This window comes from Ursus maritimus, unplaced genomic scaffold (assembly GCF_017311325.1).
Source record: "Ursus maritimus isolate PB19 unplaced genomic scaffold, ASM1731132v1 scaffold_21, whole genome shotgun sequence".
In the NCBI taxonomy this organism is placed as follows: domain Eukaryota; kingdom Metazoa; phylum Chordata; class Mammalia; order Carnivora; family Ursidae; genus Ursus; species Ursus maritimus.
This window is the reverse complement of record NW_024424564.1, coordinates 19,433,905-19,455,800: the sequence shown is the minus strand read 5'-3', so window position 1 is coordinate 19,455,800 and position 21,896 is coordinate 19,433,905. Positions and strand designations below refer to the sequence as shown.

General features: G+C 38.5%; 1 protein-coding gene across 2 annotated transcripts in view; it reads left to right on the top strand.

Annotated features, from left to right (window-relative positions):
* The first annotated feature begins 991 nt into the window (after positions 1–991).
* Positions 992–21,896, top strand: part of PAWR (pro-apoptotic WT1 regulator) — a 117,124-nt gene continuing 96,219 nt past the window's right edge. For both annotated transcript variants that reach the window (XM_008710357.2, XM_040637290.1), the window contains exon 1: positions 992–1,519. In XM_008710357.2, coding sequence (XP_008708579.2) covers positions 992–1,519 — 528 coding nt within the window. The remainder of the gene's footprint in view (positions 1,520–21,896) is intronic.

The window sequence follows — 21,896 nt, the reverse complement described above, 5'->3', positions numbered from 1 at the left end:
ATGTGCGGTGGGACAGGCGGGCGCGGGGCGGGCTGCAGCGGCGGGCCGGACCCGGCGGCGCGCACCTGAGCGCGGGAGGCGGGGCGTCGGCGGGCACGACCCCCCCACTGCGCGCCGCGCCCCTCGCGCGCCGTCTCGGCCCTTTCCGCCCGCGCTTCGGCGCCGCTCGGCTCCCCTCCCGCCCCTCGCTCCCTCCCTCTTTCCCTCCCTCCTGGCCCGGCGGAGCGGTGAGGTCCGGCGGCGAGTTTGCTGTAGCTCCTTCCGCGCCGCCGCCTGGGTTCACCTGGGCGCCCACTCCCGGACCCGCGCCTCGCCCCCTAAAACTCCTCTCAGGTAAGGGGCTGCTCGGGCCGCCCGCGCTCGAGCCGCGCACCCGTCGTCCCGACGCGGCTGGACAGCTGGTGTGTGTACGCGTCCCGCCTCCTCAGCGAGCCGCCTAGGGGCTTCGCGCCTCGCCCAGGAATGAAGGTGTTGGTGGCGGGGGCCTTGGGCCGACGGTGGCCGGAGAGAGTGGCAGGAGATGCGACGGGCCGACAGGTGGCGGGGTCTGGCCCTGGTCGCCCGACCGCCGCAGGCGCAGACCCCGGTGGGGATGGGGCGGGCGGGCCGGGGGTGGGGACAGGCCCTTTTCTCCTCCCCTCGAGGGGCGGCGATCGTCCAGGCCCGCCGTGTAGGTGCGTCGGAGAAACTTTGCAGGGTGGGGACTCGCCAGCCACTTGGCGGGGACTGGTCAGCACGCTCTACGGGGGCGGGGGGCTCCGAGGCGGGCCGCGGGGCAGACCCTCCGGCCGGGCGAGGACCTTAACGCTTCCCTTCCCCGCCCCCTTTTGTGTTTCCCCTCAGACCCTCCGGCCGCCGGGGGAACCCGGGCCGCCCCCGCGCCCGGGGGTCGTTCCCTCGCATCCTCCCGGGCTCGGGAAGGCAGAGGAGGCGGCGGCCGGAGCCGGGCTGGGCGGCCTGAGGTGAGAGCCAGGCCGGCCCCGCTGGGAATATGGCGACCGGTGGCTACCGGACCAGCAGCGGCAGCGGCGGCAGCACCACAGACTTCCTGGAGGAGTGGAAGGCGAAACGCGAGAAGATGCGCGCCAAGCAGAACCCCCCGGGCCCGGCCGCCCCGAGCGGGGGCGGCAGTGACGCGACCGGGAAGCCCCCGGCGGGGGCTCTGGGCACTTCGGCCGCCGCCGCGGCCAACGAGCTCAACAACAACCTCCCGGGCGGCGCAGCCGCACCTGCCGCCCCCGGCTCTGGGGGCGTGAACTGCGCCGTGGGCCCCGCGGCGCTGCCTCGGTCCACCCCGGGCCCCCGGCGGCCCGAGGACGAGCCGCCCCCCACGGCTGTCGCCGCGGTGTCCACCTCGGGGGCACCGCCGGCCCGGAGCGACGAGGAGGAGCGGGACGGCGCCCCGGAGAAGGGCAAGAGCTCGGGCCCCAGTGCCAGGAAAGGCAAGGGGCAAATCGAGAAGAGAAAGCTGCGGGAGAAGCGTCGCTCCACCGGCGTGGTCAACATCCCTGCGGCAGAGGTGAGCGGGCGGGGGCCGCGGGGGGGAGCTCCCCCGGTCCCCGGGCAGCACTCAAGCCCGTACTTTTTATCCTTTCGCTGAGTTAGGCAGGCAGAGGTTGATGGAGTTTTACTCTGAACAAATGCTTCCTGCGAAGTTCCCGAAACCCAAAGTAGGACACGTGCTTTTCAGGCTTCCTGGCTGAGGTCTCAGATTCAGGATCCTTCTTTATAGTGGTGGAAAGACAACTGGTGGCTCCCAAACTTGCCCACCTAGAGTTGTTTGTTTTTGCTTAATCAGTTAGAAAAATTGATCAGTGGTGATGACGACATACTAAGTTTAGTTTCCCACGTGTATATCTGAAGTTATCAGATTGTTTATCTCTTTTCTCTTGACAGTGTTTAATAGCACCTGTAAAGAAACGTGGCCTTAGCTCTATCCAACACAGCTTTATTTTTCACTGTATCTAGGATGAATATATCTAAATAAGTATATTACTATTTCATCTATAAACCAGATTTTGGGAAGAGCCCTCCCCAACACACACACACACACACACACACACACACACACAGTTTATTCTGAGTGATATTTAGGACAATATGAACATTGTAGTAATCCACAATTCTTTTTGTTAAGACGATCTTTCCTCGTATTTAAGTATTTGGCTCTATATATTCTGGAGAACAGTTGTAGTAGGGTTTTTGTTTTTGTTTTGTATTTTTGAGCAGTCTCAACATTCCTGTAGGCAGCAGCATCTTCCTATTAGAGTGAGTGGTGAAACATTTTTACTTAGTGTGTAACCGCACCTATCTCTACTCTCAAAAAAAAAAAAAAATCCTAAACAATTTTGGTTACTTTAATAGAAGTGCACTGGTTTTGGGAAGTGATTACACAACCGTGCTTCACCCAAAGTAGTTGCATCTTTTTCTCATTGGCTCTTTAGATTTTATTTTTTTATTTTAAAAATTTTTTTATTCATGGCTTTCTAATTCATTTAACTTTGATAACCAGTAAATAATTAATAAGAATATACTAACTTTAATTGTGGTTCAAGTAAAAGTATTCACGTAAGTTAGGGTGTGTGTCAAACATACCCAACTTTTAAGTGTTAATATGTTTTCCATACCTGGAAAATTACAGTTTGTCTTTGAAGGATATATTTTTATATGCATGTTTCAGGGAGATTTTTATCAGCCAGCAAAACTGTCCTCTGTGGTTTGCTACTTGCACAAAAGATCTGTTATTCATTAAATTGCTTTAAAAGGAATTCATGAGAGTGGTAATCAAATTTCTAGGTTTTTTTTTTTTTTTTTTTTTAGTAAAAAATATGAAGATTAAGGGGAAACTAAAGACAAGGCTTTGGAAAAGCTACATTCCTCAACTTTATTTTTAAAAGTAGCTGATGGTCCAAATAAAAGAATTAGTCATTTTCAATCTATTCCTCATTGTTCATCTGACAGGGGTCTTATTTTGGGAAATATCTTGGCAGATGTTAGACTTCATTTTTTGTCTGGCTGCTTGTGCTAGAATTGTTACTTCTCAAGTACCTTTTTTGTTTTTGTTTTTAACAAGGGTAATGTTTACTGGGGAAAATAAGTGTGGTGTATCTTATGAGATCCTAAGACACATCCTTTGTTAATACTCCTGCTTTGGGTTAGAGAACATAGTGCTGAGAATGTAGATGACTGCCCACTACAATTGAGTCTAATACTCTGGAATGTTTTTCGTTTGGGTGTTGGCAACTCCTAAATTTAATCTTCCTTAAAAACAAACAACCCAGGGTACCATTTTTTGTCTGTGGAATTTGAACCTTTTTTATTGAATAGGGAATTGAGGACTGCTTTCTTTTTGTGGTAACTATGGCTCTATCTGTTGCTGTAGGACGCAACAAAACATGGTAATGTTTTGCCTCAGTATCTAATTAGCAGGCATACTTCTTGAGGGCTGCCTCATATTTTCATAAAAACAATTTAAGTTGTTCAGATTATTTTAATAGTGGTAAATATATGACACAAAACTTTAAAGATGGGCCATCTTTATATCTTTAGGTTGTTGTAGGTTGTTTTTTTAGAATTGTGTGCCATTTCTCTTAGAAGTTTCAACATTGAGAATGTTAGTTGCTCTGGAGTTTCTTGTGTAATATAACTTAGCACTCCTGGTTTAAGAAGTCATATAATATTTTACAAAATTTTCAGGTTTGCAGATATCATAAAAACAAAATCACCAATCTTGTCAGTATTCAAGAGTGGAATTATATATAATGTTGAGAAAGACTTATTTTCAGGCAATATTCTCAGCCAAGCTTATATTAAAAGAGTAGCATGTAATTTGTATGCAAAAGCCTATTTTAGTGGTTGATAAACATTAAGTTCCTTCAAGAAGTATTTATTAAACATCTGTGTGACACATTCACTGTGACTTTCATTAACTTATTTTACTAATTATGGAGTATTATAAAATTGTTGTAAAGATAAATCTGACAACAGCTAAAGATACCACAATCAACCAGAAGATAGTTTTAGTGAGGAAGCAAGTCAAAAACTTAAAGTGGTGGATGGGGATGGGAAGCTGGGTGGGATACTGCTTGTGATATCTGTAATAAAAAGTGCAAATATTCAGTTGTTAGTGAGACAAACTTTAGTTCTCATTTACTGAGGTAAAGATTTTTTGGAAAATGTTTCTTTCTAAATTTTTACTTTATTTTTTTGGGCAGTAGCCCAAATTGAATAATTTGGATGTGACGTACCTCCTGCCAATAATTTGGTATATGTTTATTAGATCAGTCAGATGTTTATTACATGTCTGTGTTCAAGGCACTATTGTAAGGGCTGTGGAAGAAACAAGAAGAGTAAGGCAGTGTATATTCTCAAGGAGCAGAACTGTAATCCAGGAGGAAGGATAAGGCATAATTATATGAAAAAACTTAAGTACTGAGTTAACAATTGAAAAGCCATCTTAACACAGCAAATTGTTTATTAGAACTATTTTGTGTTTAGGGGCGCCTGACTGACTCAGTTAATCTCAGGGTTGTGAGTTCAAGCCTCACACTGGGTGTGGAGATTACTTTAAAAATCTAAAAAAATACGTATTTTGTGTTTAGAGAAAAAGAGATGATTGGGCTATGAGAAGCTATTGAGGATGAGGGTCTTGAGCTAAGACATTTCTGTAGCTGTGTATTTATACATATATTTACACATACATTTATACATACCTGTTTGTTTAGTATTTTAAGTATCAGAGTGCAGTGGTTCTTAATTGGGGTAGCAAATTAAAATCATGTGAGGATCTTAAAAAAATTCTCCCCATGGAGAATACTTGCTCTCTCCCTCCCTGACCCCCTTTTGATTTAATGGGTCTGGGATGGATCCCAGGCATTAATATTTTGATAAACTTCGCATGTGATTCTACAGTGAGTCAGAGTTAAGAACTATTGGGCTGCAGTCTGGGGATACGGAAATGAATAGGACTCAGGCCTTGTCCACAGGGCCTCTCAAGTAATATAGGGAACTGGGTAAAGTACAGTGTTAAGTCCTGAGCGGGGTACCTAACTTGAGGAAGGGGATAGTTGAGGAAGGATTGCTAGGCAGTACCACTCCTGTTTTCAGAGTGCTTGTGAAGTTATTGCCATTTAATAGGTTTGCAAGAGGGGTTAACAGAGATGGTTACCCTAGGAAATACAATAATTCAATAGGTCAAGTTCAACTGGCACTGAAGTTTTGATTTAAATATAAAGTTAACATATATTGTAACTTACTGTTTTCGTAGTGGTTGGCTAGAGTGCTTTATGTGTTGTTTTAATTAATGCTCACAGCAATCCCATGTGATAGTTATAGTTTCTCTTTTTATCCTCATTTCTAGAAGAGAAAATGGAGGCTTGGAGAATTTAAAATGACTCAGGATCACGTGGAAAGTGAATAAGTGGTAGAGCAATTCTTAATCTTGGGGCCATGAATTCAAGCCCCCTATATTGAATGTGAAGTGTACTTAAAATAAAATTAAAAGTTTAAAAAATTAAAAAAAGAATTAACCTACTTTGCATTATTTAGCTTATTTCCCTATAACTTTTTATTTTTCTCTGTAACTTTTTATTAGAGTTTATCTTAAATAATTTAAACATCTGAACGGGAAAATAGTAAAAGGAACTGAATAGAAGTTAAGGTTAAATTTGTCAGCTCAGAGATTGCTTCTGACTCTCTAATTTACAGTTTGCTTGGGAAAATTTCGAACACCAGGCTAGAAGTCAGAAAATGTGAATCTTTGTTTTTCCTTAAGTGATATGTTGTTTTTCTGTCAAGATGGGGTTAAACACCTACCTTATAATTTGAAGGAGCATATGATGTATAGAAAGCATAAGTGAGCACAATTTTAAGTCATAATTATTTAGCATATTACTGAACATTATGTAGGACAAGTTCTACTTAATAAACCATGTAAATCCAGGTAGATTAAGAAATGCCTTTCGGTATGCCCAGTATGTTCCAGACTGTCTACCTTTCTATGTGATGAGTCAGAAGAGGAACTAATAGTGACTCAGGGTTGGGAAAAATTGAACTTGTGAATAGGGTAGATATAGCATACACAATAAGACTGCTTAATAAGATATTAAGCCCAACTTTCCTAAATGTTTGAACTCATTGGTAAAGTAAATTGAAATTTTAATATTGTCAGGATTTGTAATGAATTGTCTAAGCTGAGATGCCTTTTTCTATAAAAATAATTATGTAATTAAAGTAGATGACATTTATGGTGTGCTTATTATGTGCTAGGCACTGTTCTGAGCACTTCACATGTATTGGTGCATTTAATTCTCACCACGACCCTATGGGAAGATGGAGAGCAAGTAAGTTGCTTACTTGCCTCAGGTCCCATGTGTGGTATGAAGTAGAGTAGAGATAGTCTGCCTTTAAAGCCTGGTGCTTAATAACCCTCTTATTATATTTCAGTGTATTACATACTATAAACCTAGTTTAAGAAAGACAAAGATTATTTTAGTAGTAAACTAGAAGATGCTAACATATGACTATAGAATTTAAAAATAGCTCTATAATAAAAGGCAGATAAAGTGGGACTTTATTAGAAAAACTTGAGAGCAAATAAACAGTGACATTAAAATTCTTATTTAAAATCACTATCAGTCTAGTAGCTTTATTTATGCTCTTTATTATTTCTACATTGGTTTTTAGCACCTGTGATATAGGACAGAAAATAATTATGCTGTTTAATAGCAAGGCTAATATATGTCTTAGAAGTTGAAAATGTTTGAAATTTTCTGAGTGCTTTTTTCTTTTTAAAAATTGAGATATAATTCATAGATCATAAAATTAATCCTTTAATTTATTCAGTTCAATGGTTTTTAGTGTATTCACAAAGTTGTGCTCTAAGTGCTTTTATATTTTCATCTTAATTTTTCATTATGTTTTTAGAACCTGTGGTACCTAAGTTTTAGCTTCCGACCCTATAAAATGCAGCAGTATTCAAGTAATTCAATATCAGCTTTTCCTGCATCTCACAGAGAAAATGAAATTATGGTAGAATTTTCTCAGTGTTCTGTTTCTTAAAATACCTACTACCATTTGTTCATATAGGAGTTTAGTATAAGAGGTATTTAATTTAACTGAATGGAAAATTTTAAATAAATATAAAAGTTTTTAAAAATTAAAATTTTAAACAAATGTAAAATATTTTAAAATTTAAAATTTTACATATCTTTCAAGGAGATCTGCAAAGCTCTACTATCTAAACATTTGGGAACTTTAATTCAAAGTAAAAATGGAGTTTTAAACCACCTAAAATCTTAGTCACGTTACTTCAGTCAGTATCTTAAAAGATGTGGCTTGGGGGTGTGGTGTGTCACCTGTGTTGTTTATATGAAATGGAGATTTCTGGGATCTACCTCATTCTGGGGAGAGGGAGGGATACTGAGACTGCAGAGTCTTAACATGTTCTTGAGTGATTCTTGTACACCCTAAAGTTTGGGAAGACTGACTTAAATGCCCTGTTTAATGTTTATTGATCTGTCAAATGAAATTGATGCTGATAATCTAACAGGATTATTACATGAATCAAATGAAATGGTGTTGGTGTAAATGTTCTAAAAATGATAAAGTGGTAAATTATAGTTACTGTGTGGTTGTATTGATAACTGGTTGTTGATGCCTAATGGAAATTTCTTATTGAGATGTTGAAAATTCTTTTTTTTCCTTCTAATTAAAAACTTCATAAACATTTTAACAAAGACAACTTGAACTACTTGGAAATTCAAAGCACCTTAAACATTTATGTAATATACAGTTAGTGCAAAATGTTGCATCTGCGTTGCTTGCTTGTTTTGAATTTGTTAGAAGCCTAGACTACAGGAAAACAACAAACTCTACTTAATGTGTAATTTGACCTTTCATTCTTTTTTTTTCATTTTTACATATCTCTAAGTGAAAGTGTATAATTGTGTTTCTAAATGTATTTAATAATTAGTGGTTCAAACTCTTAAAACGGGTTTTGTCCATCTTATTCAAAATATTCCCAACTGCATGATTTTTTCTTTTGTTTACTTTATTAAAATAATCACATATTAAATCTGTAGGCACTCTTAGCTAGCCAATTGATTCTTAAAATATCTGGTTATTGCTAAGGGAACTTTCAGTTTAAATCTTAGGCATTTGTGTTTATAGCCATGTACCTACTGTATAGAATCAAGCCTTAGCCCTCTATCATATTCTTCTTGGATTACTTAAAAATATACTAGGCACCATGTCTGAATGAAATTGTAAGAACATTTAGTTTCTAAAAGCAGCAAAATTATATATCTTAAAAGGTAGAAACTGCTCCAGTGAGTTCAAAACCTAGGATGTGAAATGAATATATTTCACATAATATAATGTAATATAATGAAATGAATATATTTCAGATAATATTTATTTATTCTGTGATAGTCTTTAGAAAATTCCTTCACCAAATTCTGTAGGTCACAGTGTAGTTTTCAATCATAGTTTTATTTATTTTATATACTTGAAATTTTTTTAAGTAGTCTTTTGTATTCTGAAGGCATTTTGTTAGGGTTTTGCTGAAATGAATAGAAAGGAGAGAATTTATGTTGCAGATTACGTTTCTGTGATAGTTCAAGTTTTGTTTGCATATTCTTTATATAAGCTCTAGGGGACTAGCTGAATAAGAAATAAAAATAATACAGTTTGAAATACAGAATGAAAACATGTTTTATAATAAAATTAACTTTAAAAGATACTATTTAATATTAAGCTTATGGGCATAAAAGTGAAATTTGCAAGTTACACAAAGTATGAAATGGCTTTCTATTGCTTTTGGAATTTTTTGCAGAATATTTTTAGCAGTACTTTAAAAAAGAGTGGAAATCTTAGTTTGAAGAACAATATTAACATTCAGAAGATGGTACTTGAGGAATAAAAAGTAAGATTATATTAGCTGCAATAGTCAAAGAAGTTGGGTTTCAAATTTCTGGCGAGACTTTCTGATATTCTGTAGTGCAAGCAAAAGTTGATTCACACCATGCTTACATAATCTTAATTTTTTCTGCTGGTAAAAGTAATGTGTTTAAAAAAAAGGAGGGGGGATGTGTTCATTGTAGTTCCCTTGTAGAAATACAGGAAAAGATAGAGAAACATCACCTGTTATCTTATTCATATAAATATTTGTTTCTGATGTCTACATAGGAAATGGAACCACACTATCCAAATTTTATGTGCATTTAGTAGTCATTCATCATGAGTATTTTTATGGTGGTGGTCTTTAAAAATAAGGATGGATTTTTAAAAAATTAGTTTCAGGTATGCAATATGGGGCTTTCTTTGTGGTAAAATACTAATAACATTTTTAACTGCTTTTGAGTGTACATTCAGTTGTATTAAATATATTTGCATTATTGCGATCATTATCACTATCTATCCCATTACTCTTTTCATGTTGTAAAACTGAAACTCTTCCTGTTAAACAATAACTCCCCATTCTACCTACCTAGTCCCTGGCAACTACCATTATACTTTCTGTCTTTAGGGATGGATATATTTGTGTTATTTGATATTAAAATACTTGAGCATTATTACTTCATTGGTAAAGGACTCTACTGCTTCTTTGCCCTATTATGTAGCTGATTGGCAGGAAAGTAAGTTGTTTTAAGATAAACAGATATGTATTTTTTTTCTTTTCATGTAATGTGTTTCCTGAAGCATTCTTCAAGACAAGTGTTTGAGTCTTCAAAATACCTCACAGGTACTAGGACCTTCCGATAATTGTGAGGGATGCCCAATTATTTTTTTAAGATTTATTTATTTGAGAGAGAAGGCAGAGGGTGGGGGAGAGAAAGAATCCTCAAGTGAACTTCCAGCTGAGCATGGAGCCTGACACAGGGCTCGATCCCAGGACCCTGAGATATGACCTGAGCTGAAATCAAGAGTTGGACGCTTAACTGACTAAGCCACCCAGGTGCCCCATGCCCCCCCCCCTTTTTTTAACCTCCTCTGTAACCTTTGATTTCAGTGGGAAATTCGTGATCAAAGCTGCAATAATTATAAGTGTGTGTAAGTTATAATTCACCATAAAAGTTCCTAATCAGACATGCAAAATCACAGGATGAAAACTACAGGACATAAGGAAAAATGGAGTTTAGGGGCATAACACTCAGAAATTTTGTGACAGAAAGATAGAAACATAATAAAGACTAGCACAATTTTACACGTTAGATGGTTAAGAAATACATAAATACTACAATAGATATGACACTTGACCTTGAAAAAGACCAGAATTTTCTTATAGAAGTGGGTGTCAAAAGGGTGGTAATTTGTGAAGCATTGGAAGAAGGGTTATCTGAAATTGGACTGAAACTGTGATACCAGATGTGGATGGGTAGGACTTATAATATGAGTGAGCTGGCAGATGTTTGAGATGTGTGTGTTCTGTGTCGTTCTGCGTGACCGGGTTGCATTTTCTGTGCTTACCTGCTGTTTTAATAGTGCATAAGCAGATGCAAAATTTGTGTTTTGCTCAACTTGCTCCCTAATATATCAGTTACGTTGGAACAAATTCAGTTTTCTAAAAAAAAATATTGTAGTGTATATGTATATACCCATATGTATACATCTCTTTATATGTTTATGTGCACATGCACATTCATCTATCCAAAATATGTGAAACAGTGGCTTGAGAAGATCAAGTAATGAGATGGAGAAAGGACTAGGGAGCTGATGTGACTAGAGATAAGAATACTCATTTAAAAATGAATATACTAATACTGATTGCTAGGGCAATGGCAGTTAGAAAAAGAAAGGAATAGATGGATTAAGAAGTATTTCATTGGTATTAGAAAATTATGTAACAATGTTTTGAGCTGGAAAATTCCTCTTCAACCTTCCTACCTCTAGATGAGCGTAGCACACACTACCCTCCTGCCCCCCCCCCCCAGGGCTACCTGTACCCTGATTCCTATCTAAATCTTGCTTGTTTTCCTTCTTTCTTAAATACTTGGCCCTTCCCTGTTGGCTTATCTTGCCATGAAGAAATGTTCCCCTAATTCTGCTTCACTTTCGACTTAACTTTTCTTAATTGCTCAACTTGCAGGTATTGTTTTCACCCGCTTACTCCCATTTCATTGCTCATTTCCTGCTACCTAATTGCAATTGATCTCTACAAGGTTGCTTGTGGCCTCCTAATGGCCAAATGAGATAGCTTCTTTTCTGCTTTCAGCCTATTTGACTTCTCTGTAGCATTTGCCCTTGTCATTTCTTCCTTGGATGCTACCGCATTTTTGTTAGATTCTTTTTTACTTGGTTTACTCAGAAACATTTGAGTGCCTGCTTTGTGCCCCAAGCTCAGTGCTAGATGATACAAAGATGAATTACATACTCACCACACCAGTCTTTAAGGAACTTTCAGTCTTCTCTCAGAGAAAAAGATGTTTTAGTTCAGGCTGCCATAACAGAATACCATAGACTGGGTGGCTTACAACAACAGAAATTTATTCTCACAGTTCTGAAGGCTGTGAAGACCAAGGCAGCAACAGAATTGGTGTCTGGTGAGAACCTGCTTCCTGGTTCACTCTGTCCTCACATGGTGGTGGAAGGGGGGGGTGAGAGATATTTGGGATCTCTTTTATCAGGGCACTAATCCCATTCGTGAGGGGCCCCATCCTTAGGACCTAATCTCCTCCCAAGGGACCCACCTTTTAATACTATAATATTGGGGGTTAGGATCTGAACATAGGAATTTTGGGGGAGACACAAATACTCTGTTCATAACAGATAAATGGAATTTGGTATAATGAGAACTATAACGGAGAAAAGAAAAGAGTACCGAACTAGCTCAGAAAAGGGAGCCATCAGTTACATGAGGAATCAAGGAGGGCTTTACATAAGATAAAGTAGTATTGAGCCCTGTGTCTTGACTGATACGAAGGATTTCCCAAATGAAGAGGGGAGATTCGGTAACATTCTGTGTAGTGCAGAGGAAATAGCATTTGTGGAGGCACAAAGCCAGGAAATAGTAGCATTCTATTACAAATAGACCTCCTGTGCCATACCTCCTGTGTGCCCAGCATTGTGCTGGGGGATTTCCATGTGTTCTCATCTTCACATTTATTCACAAGGTAGATTTTTAAAATATATTCCTCATTTTACAAGATGCCTCAAAGAAGTTGTGACTTGCCTAAAGGCCATACTGACAGAACTTGGATTTGACTCCAGGTTTGTTAGGGTGCCAGTGCACACACATTGGTTATCATTGTTGTGAAGAGGGAGGGATATGTTCTAACAGAGGAAACTTTGATGTGCGGAGAATTCTCGGTGGGGAATGAATGGAGAACAGCTGAAGAGGAGTAATATGGACCAATTGTGATGGATCTGAATGTCTTGCCAAGGAATTCAGACTTTATTCTGCTGTTCTCTGTTAGTATTGTTGGCTGGGTATTTCCTTCCTCTGTCGATACCTGTATATCCAGTAACCCTGACAACTTCTGGAATGGAAAACTTTTGTCTGTGTAATTTGAAGTCGCTAAGAGGATCTTTTTGTTTGGAGACAGGTATCTGTTCAAGAATAATAAACAATGCAAAAGCATGTAAAAATTATATGCATATAATAGAATAAATAAATCCAAATTTCCATGTGGGTTAAAAAGAGATGAGAGGATAGCTTCTAAACAAAGTTGTGCCCAAGTAATTCTTTTTATTACAAAAATAACTGTACTGTAGATAGATTTGGGAATGACATTTTTATTGGAGTAGGATGAAGTGGATTAAATTGCCAGATTCTGTACAGTTATCATGAAGAAGTTTATAGTTTAATATTGTCTTGGGGTTTAGACGTGGCCCTGTACTTGATATAAAAGGTGGTGTTTTTTCCATTCCCACATTCTTCTGGTTGATCTTGCGATACAGATGCTTGGGATACAGGCACTAAGGGTGAGCATTGCCTTTGAATCTTTTCTCACATGTTAATTGTTCAACTTCCACAGATGTTCCCTGCCTGCCCCCTTCATCCCTTCTGCCCTCTGTTATCTTAGAGGGAAGTCAAGTGCTTCTCCAAACCATGTTTCGGGAATAGTGTTTATTTATTTTTGGTGATGCAAAGGTAATGCCCACTTATTTGTAAAAAATTAGAAATAAAATGAGCAAAAACAGGATTGTGTCAAGATCAGCTATAGATTACTATATCAATTTGACATGCTTTTCCATTTTTATTTTTATGCAATGGGATTATATTCTGTGTACATTTTTAGAGACAATTAAATATGAACTCATTCAGCATGGCCAATAATAATATTATTATTTTTATTTGAAAGTGATGTTAATTGCTGCATATTTTTTATTTCATAAACATAATTCCTGCTATCCAATGGTAACTCTTTATAGTTTTGGCATGTAATTCTTGAATATATTTTTAGGCATACACATAAAAATATATATCCAGAAATTTAATCATTCTACAAATGCTACTAAACCTTTTTGTTTTCAGTATCTCATGAACATCTTTGTATGCCAGCAAATATATACCTGTGTTATTATTTTTTTAAAGTTTATTTGTATTTTTTAGTAATCTCTACACCCAGTGTGGGGCTTGAACTCACAATCCTGAGATCGAGAATCATGTGTTCTGATTGAGCCAGACAGGTGCCCACTGTGTTTTTGTTATTCTTAATGACTATAGAATATTTCATAATTGGGATGTTCTGATAAGGCTACAATACATTTACTATAGTCTTAGTACATTATTTTATTTTATTTATTTTAATTTTTCAGTCTCACTGCATATTACATGTTAGACACTGAAGTAGGCCTTTTGGGCATTTGAATTGCCATAATCTCTTTTGTTACCAGCACTCAGGATTTGAATGAATTGTAGTTCATCATTTTGTCCTTGAGCAGTTTATAATCTAATTTGGAGAAATAAGATTATATAAGATAATTTTGAAACATTAAAAGGAAATGTATAATAAAGTGTTAAATGTTATGCCATGCTGTCAGTACAGAGAGGTGAGAGATCCCTAGAGAACTGAATGGTCCAGGAAGTTTCATGGAGGGAGTATGAGATTTGAGTTGATTTTGAGGGACTATAAGAAGTGGACACATAAAGAGCAGAGTCACTATTTCAGACTGAGAGAGTAAGGTAGGTAGAGTTACAAAGGTGAGAGTTAGCAACCTGATTGGAATAAAGGGTTTATATTAGGAAATAATAATAGAGAAATTAAGGAGCAGAATTGTGAAGGATCTTAAAAACTGGACTGAAAATTTTAGGCTTATTGTGTCAGCCTATAGGAGAATCTTGAGCAGGATCTGTTCATATTTGTGACACCAGGATTTTAACAGGATCAGCTGGGCAGGAGTGTGTAGAATAGGTTAGAGGAAAGGGAGAACATAAATTAGGAGATGAATTGGGTGGTTGTCATACACCAGGGGGGAGACATTGTATGTGAAATCATTAGAACACTGTAGTAGAATATAGTTCATTAACATTCTCAGTTTTATGTCTTGTTTAATTGACTGTTACTGTCTTAAGTTGGAGGAGGAGCTTAGGGGAGCTTATTATGAGTCACATGATAATTTCAAAGGTAATAATTAAACCAGAAATCACTTATACTACAAACTGGCTTTTAGAATATTTTATTATTTTGATTATAAGTGAAAAGAAAGGCATTTGTCACTCAGGATAAGGAAGCCATGTTAATAAATAGATAACATTTGCATGCTTACTGGGCCTGGCCCTATTCTAAGCCCTTTATGGGTATGAACTCACTACATTTTTATTTTTATTTATTTATTTATTTATTTATTTATTTATTTACTTACCTATTTATAAAAGATTTTATTTATTTATTTGATAGAGAGCAAGAGAGCACACAAGCAAGGGGAGCAGCAGGCAGTTGGAGAGGGAGAAGCAGGCTCTGAGCAGAGAGCCCCATGTGGGGATTGATCCCAGGACCCTGGGATCATGACCTGAGCTGAAGGCAAATGCTTAACCAACTGAACCACCAAGGTGCCCCTGAACTCACTAAATTTTTAGAAAAACTCGAGGAAGGTCAGTGCTATTCCTGTTTTACAGATGAGGAAAGTGAAGTATGGGATGATAAGCCATACTGAATTTCTGATTTGAAGAATTAGATGGCAACTTTGCCTCTTGATCCCCCCCCCCCGTGGTTTCACGCTTACAGTGGGGGCAGTATCACCCCTTTTTTTTTTTCCTAAAGATTTTATTTATTTGAGAAAGAGAGCAAGAGCACAAGAAGGCAGAGCAGCAGGCAGAAGGAGAGGGAGAAGCAGGCTCCCCGATAAGATGGGAGCAGGACGTTGCGCTCGATCCCTGGGATCATGACTGGAGCCGAAGGCAGAAGCTTAACCGACTGAGCCACCCAGGCGCCCCAGGGCAGTATTACCTTTGAGCATTAGCTTGAGCAAAGTTGATATCCTTATATTTAACTTGCTTTGAGGTTTTTATTTTATTTTATTTATTTAAAGATTTTATTTATTTGTCAGAGAAAGAGAGAGAGAGAGCACAAGCAAGGGCTGCAGCAGGCCGAAGGTGAGGGAGGAGCAGACTCCTCCCTGAGCAAGGATCCCGATGCGGGTCTGGATCCTAGGACCCTGGGATCATGACCTGAGCCAAAAGTAGATGCTTAACCAACTTAGCCACCCAGGTGTCCCATCTTTCAGGTTTTTAATTAAGTATTTTAAGAGATTTTTTTTCTCTTTCCTGCTTACTTTGAGGTAAAAGCTACATGTGAAAGTCAGAGGCATAGCAAAAGGTTTGGAAAGATATCCATGCACTGGTTAACAATGATTATCTCTGGATGGTTGAATTAAGAAGATTTTTGTTGTTGGAATGGTCTTTGTGTAATCTTTCTTGTTGAGATTTTCTTCATGACCTAAGGCATGGGAAATTTCTGTAGATATCCCAGGGGTATTAGAAAAGATTGTGTATTTTCTGGGTATAGAATTCTAAATATTTTCTGTTAAGCCAGTCTCCCAAATGATGTTTCAAATCATTTAACCTTACTTATTTCTGGCTTGATCTGTTGTTTCTTAGAAGATATACTGATATTTACTGCTGTTGGCTTGTCAATTTCTCCTTGAACTTTGACAGAATTACATCTTATAAGCAGAAGGTTAATAATGGAAAAATACATACTATAAAATCTCAATTTTCAAACACATAGTAGTGGGATACAGGTATTATAATTGGTAGTTTGGTTTGATGTTTCTTTTTTTTTTTTTTTAAAGATTTTATTTATTTAGAGAGAGCATGGGTGGGGGGAGGGGCAGAGGGGGAGGGAAAGAGAGAATCTCAAGCAGACTCCATGACAAGCGCTGAGCCGGACGTGGGGCCTAATTCCATGACCCTGAGATCATGACCCAAGCGTAAACCAGGAGTTAGATGATAACTGACTGAGCCACCCAGACATCCCTGATGTGACTTTCAAAGCTCTTCTCTGGATCATTTGAACCACTTATATTAGTTTATAGTAACATGTTGGAGCAGTTTTAGGTTTATAGAAAAATTGAGTAGAAAGTAGAGACTCCCCATATTCTACCTCATACCCCAGTTTCCCTATTAACGTCTTGCATTGATGTGGTGGTATATTTGTTACAACTGATGAACCAGTATTAACTACAGTTGATAGTTGACATTAGATTTCACTGTACACTTTTTTGGGGTTTTTTTTGAATGTGTAATGTCAATGTATCTACCATTATGGTATCGTAAGGAATAGTTTCATTGCCCTAAAAATCATCTGTGCTGTACCTGTTCATACTTCCTTCCCTCCCTGGTAACTTCTGATCTTTTTGCTGTCTATAGTATTGCCTTTTCCAAAATGTCATATGGTTGGAATTCTACTGAATAAAGCCTTTATAGACTGGCTACTTTTCATTTTAGCAGCATACATTTAAGGTTCTAACATTTCATGATTTGAATTGATTGAATTGAGAAAAGAGACTTCAGTTACATTTCTCAACACTTCACTTTGCTGATTTCAAGTCTTGTGTTTCTAGCATCTTTCCTTTGTCAGTGAAATTTATCCACATCATTCTCGCAGAGAAGGGATTCAGTTTTGAGATTGGTGAAATAGGGGTGCCTGGGTGGCTAAGTCAGTTAATTATCTGCCTTTGGCTCAAGTCATGGTCCCAGGATCTTGGGATTGAGCCCCGCGTGGGGCTGGCTGCCTGCTCATTGGGGAGGCTGCTTCTCCCTCTCCCTCTGCTTTCTGTTTCCCCTGCTTGTGCTCTCTCTCTTTCTGTCAAATAAGTAAATAAATCTTAAAAAAAAAGATTGGTGGACTAATTTAGATGGTAAACTGATTAGAGAAAAGAGATTTCAGTTACATTTCTCAAGACTTTGCTGATTTCAAGTTTAAAAGTGCAAACACAGGGGTGCTGGATTGCCTGGGTGTCTCAGTCAGTTGAGCGTCTGACTCTTGGGCTCGGGTCATGATCTCAGGGTCCTGAGATGCAGCTCCGCCCTCAGCAGGGAGTCGGTTTGGGGTTCCCTGCGTCTCTCTCTTCCTCCTCCTCTGCCGCTCGCCCTGCTTGCTCTTGCTTTCTCTGTGTCTCTAAAATAAACAAATCTTTAAAAGCATGAACACAAAACAACTTTAGGCTATAGCTAGTTTTGAAGTGAATATCTGTAATGAATATCTGTAATTTTTTTTCAACTTAGTTTTGCTTGAGAGTTTACTTATTTTAGTATTGTCAATATTTAGCTCATTGCTTGCTATGTACAAGTAAGAATGTTTATTAAGAATGTGGCACGGATGTCTTGATTGATGAGTGATTTCATTTATAAATTGTGTTTTCTCCTAGATTCCTGCTCTAACATCACAAAATCTTGAGGTAGACTTAAAATTGGAGTTCAACCTATGATAGACATTTTTTATTGTGAACTATAGTTTTTAGTATGATTATTCATTCGAATAAATATTTGAACATAAATACTAGAAAATCACTGCCAAACATTTTGTTTGGGCATAAGAAAGAGTCAGTCATAGTAATTGCTGTTATCTTGATGTTTTGCAGATTACTCCCTTTGCAACATTTGCATCTCAGGAACACCCCCCCCCCCGTTTTTTTAAATGTAAAATGGAATTTTTCTCAGAAGAATTTTCGTTCTTACTAATTGGAATTTTTGGTTCAAGAAAAAAATTTATAATAATTTATAGTATCACATAAGATGGGTATTTTAATGTTAAGGTGTTTCACCCATTTAATTTAATTTTGGTTCTAGGAACAGATTTGATAGTTTTTTTTAATACACATTATATTTTATTTTTAGATTTTTTTTAAAGATTTTTAATTTATTTATTAGAGAGCACGAACAAGGCAGAGGGAGAGGGACAAGCCGACTCCTGGCTGAGCAGGGAGCATGACACGGGGCTCTATCCCAGGACTCTTAACCAAGTGAGCTTAACCAACTGAGCCACCTAGGCACCCCTAGACTTTTTATTTTAGGGCAGTTTTATGTTTATAGCAAAATTGAACAGAAGATATGTATCTTCTTCCCCCACCTATACATAGGCTCCCCCATTATCAACATCCCCTGCCAGAGTGGTATATTTGTTAGAATTGATGAACCTGCAGTGACACATCATTATCACCAAGTCTGTATTTTATATTATGGTTCATTTTTGGTGTTGTACACTCTGTGAATTTGGAGAAATGTATAATGGTATGTATCCGTTGTTATAATATCATACAGAGTAGTTTCACTCCCTTAAGAATCCTTTGTGTTCCATCCATTCAGCTCTCCCCCCAACCCCTGGCAATCACAGATCTTTTCACTATCTCCATGCTTTGTCTTTACCAGAATGTAATATAGTAGGAATCATATAGTATGTAGTCTTTTCATACTGGCTTCTTTCACTTAGTAATATGCATTTAAGCTTCCTCCATCTTTTCATAGCTCTGTTTAGTGTTGAATAATATTCCATTGACTGGATGTATCACACTTTATCCATTCACCTACTAAAGAAGATTGCTTCCAGGTTGTGGCAATTATAATTAAAACTTTATAAAATCCATGTGCAGGTTTTTGTGTGGACGTAATTTTCAGTTTCAGTTTCTTTTTCTTTTAAAGTTTCAGTTTCTTTAGATAAATACCAAGGAGCATGATTGATAGATTGAATGGTAAGAGCATGTTTAGTTATATTCATTTATTTATCTTTTTTATTTTTTATTTTAGAACGCGTACATGAGAACAGGGGGAGGGGCAGAGGGAGAGAGAGGATTTCAAGCATGCTCCCAGCTGAGCAGGGAGCCCTCCATGGGACTCCATCCCAGGACACTGAGATCATGACCAGAGCCAAAACCAAGAGTCATACGCTTAACTGACTGAGTCACTTAGGCACCCTGAGTATGTTTAGTTTCATAGGAAACTGTCAAACTGTCTTCCATAGTGTTTGTTCTGTTTTGTATTTCTACAAACAATGTGAGTTCCAATTGCTCCATATCCTTGACACCATTTGGAGTTGTCAGTGTTTTTGATTTTGGCCATTCTGATTGATAGGTATATAGTGGTATCTTGTTTTAATTTTCATTTCCCTGATGACATATGATATGAAGCATCTTTTCATATGCTTATTTGCTATCTGTATGTCTTCTTCGGTGAATTGTCTGTTAAGGTTTTTGGCCCATTTTTTGTGTGGTTTTCTTATTGTTGCATTTTAAGAATTCTTTGTATATTTTGGATAACAGTCTTTTATGTTTTATTTTGTAAATGTTATCTTCCAGTCTTCTAATTTTCTTTAGTGTCTTTTTCAGAGTAGAAATTTTTAATTTTAATGAAGTCTAGCTCATCACTTATTTCTTTCATGAGTTGTGGCTTTGGTGTTTTATCTAAAAAGTCATTGTAAAACCCAAGGTCGTATAGGTTTTCTCCTATGTTATTTTCTTTTTTTTGTTTTTTTAAGATTTCATTTATTTATTTGATAGAGCGTGCACGAGAGCACACAATCAGGGGGAGTAGGAGAGGGAGAAGCAGACTTCCCACTGAGCACGGAGCCCAACGTGGGGCTTGATCCCAGGACCCTGGGATCATGACCTGAGCCAAAGGCAGACGCCAACCACTAAGTGACCCAGGTGCCCCATGATAGTTATTTTCTAGGAGTTTTATAGTTTAATGTTTTGTATTTAAGTCTGTGATCCATTTTGAATTAATTTTTTTGAAAGTTGTAAGGTCTGTGTCTGGATTCATTTTTGCATATGGTTGTCCAGTAGTTCTAGCACCATTTGTTGAAAAGACTATCTTTGCTCCATTGTATTGCCTTTGCTCCTTTGTCAAATGACTGTATTTACGTGGATCTATTTCTGGGCTCTCTGTCCATTCCATTGCTCCTGTTCGTCTATTATTTCAGCAGTGCCACACTGTCTTGATTACTTTAGCTTTATAGTAAGTCTTGAAGTTGGGTAGTATCAGTCTCCCAACTTTGTTCTTCTCTTTCAGTATTGTGTTGGCTATTCCAGGTCTTTTGCCTCCATATAAATTTTAGAATCAGATTGTCTGTATCCACAAAATATTTGCTGCTGAATTTTGATTGGACTTTCATTGAATTTATAGATCAGTTGGGAAGAACTGACATCTTGACAGTCGTGAGTCTTCTTAACCATAAATAGGGAGTATCTCTCCATTTATTTAGCTCTTTGACATTTCTCATCAGAGTTTTGTAGTTTTTCTTCATATAGATGTTGCATATATTTTGTTAGATTTATATCTAAGTATCTCATTTTTTTTTGGTGCTAATGGAAAAACAATGTATTTGTTTTTATTTCAAATTCCACTTGTTTGTTGCTGGTGTATGGGAAAACAATTGATTTTTTATATATTAATCTTGTATTGTGCAACCTTGCTATGATTGCTTATCATTTTTTGGAATTTTTTAAAAAGCTTTTATTTACTTATTTGTTTTTTTTTTTTTAAGATTTTATTTATTTATTTAACAGAGATAGAGACAGCCAGCAAGAGAGGGAACACAAGCAGGGGGAGTGGGAGAGGAAGAAGCAGGCTCCTAGCAGAGGGGCCTGATGTGGGGCTCGATCCCATAATGCTGGGATCACGCCCTGCGCCAAAGGCAGACGCTTAACGACTGCTCCACCCAGGAGCCCCTTATTTACTTATTTGAGATAGATTAAGAGAGAGAGAGCACGAGTGGGGAGGGGAAAGGGGGAGAGGGAGAAGCAGACGCCCCTGCTGAGCAGAGAGCCTACTGTGAGGCTTGATCTCAGAGCTCTGGGATCACGACCTGAACAAAAGGCAGGCGCCCAACCGACTGAGCCACCCCATTTCTGGTGCCCCATTTCCAGCATTTGTTGTTGATTCTTTCAGGTTTCTATATAGACAATCATGTCATCTGTGAACAAAGACAGTTTTATTTCTTCCTTCCCAATCTGTATACATTTTCTTTTCTTTTTTTTTTTTTAATGATTTTTTTATTATATTATGTTAGTCACCATACAGTACATCCCCGGTTTCCGATGTAAGGCTTGATGATTCATTAGTTGTGTATAACACCCAGTACACCATGCAATACTTGCCCTACTTACTACCCATCACCGGTCTATCCCATTCCCCCACCCCCCTCCCCTCTGAGGCCCTCAGTTTGTTTCTCATAGTCCATAGTCTCTCATGTTTCATTCCCCCTTCTGATTACCCCCCCTTTCTTTATCCCTTTCTTCCCCTACCGATCATCCTAGTTCTTATGTTCCATAGATGAGAGAAATCATATGATAGTTGTCTTTCTCTGCTTGACTTATTTCACTTAGCATTATCTCCTCCAGTGCCGTCCATGTTGTAGCAAGTGTTGGGAACTCGTTCTGATAGCTGAGTAATATTCCATTGTATATATGGACCACAACTTAATCCAGTCATCTGTTGAAGGGCATCTCGGCTCCTTCCA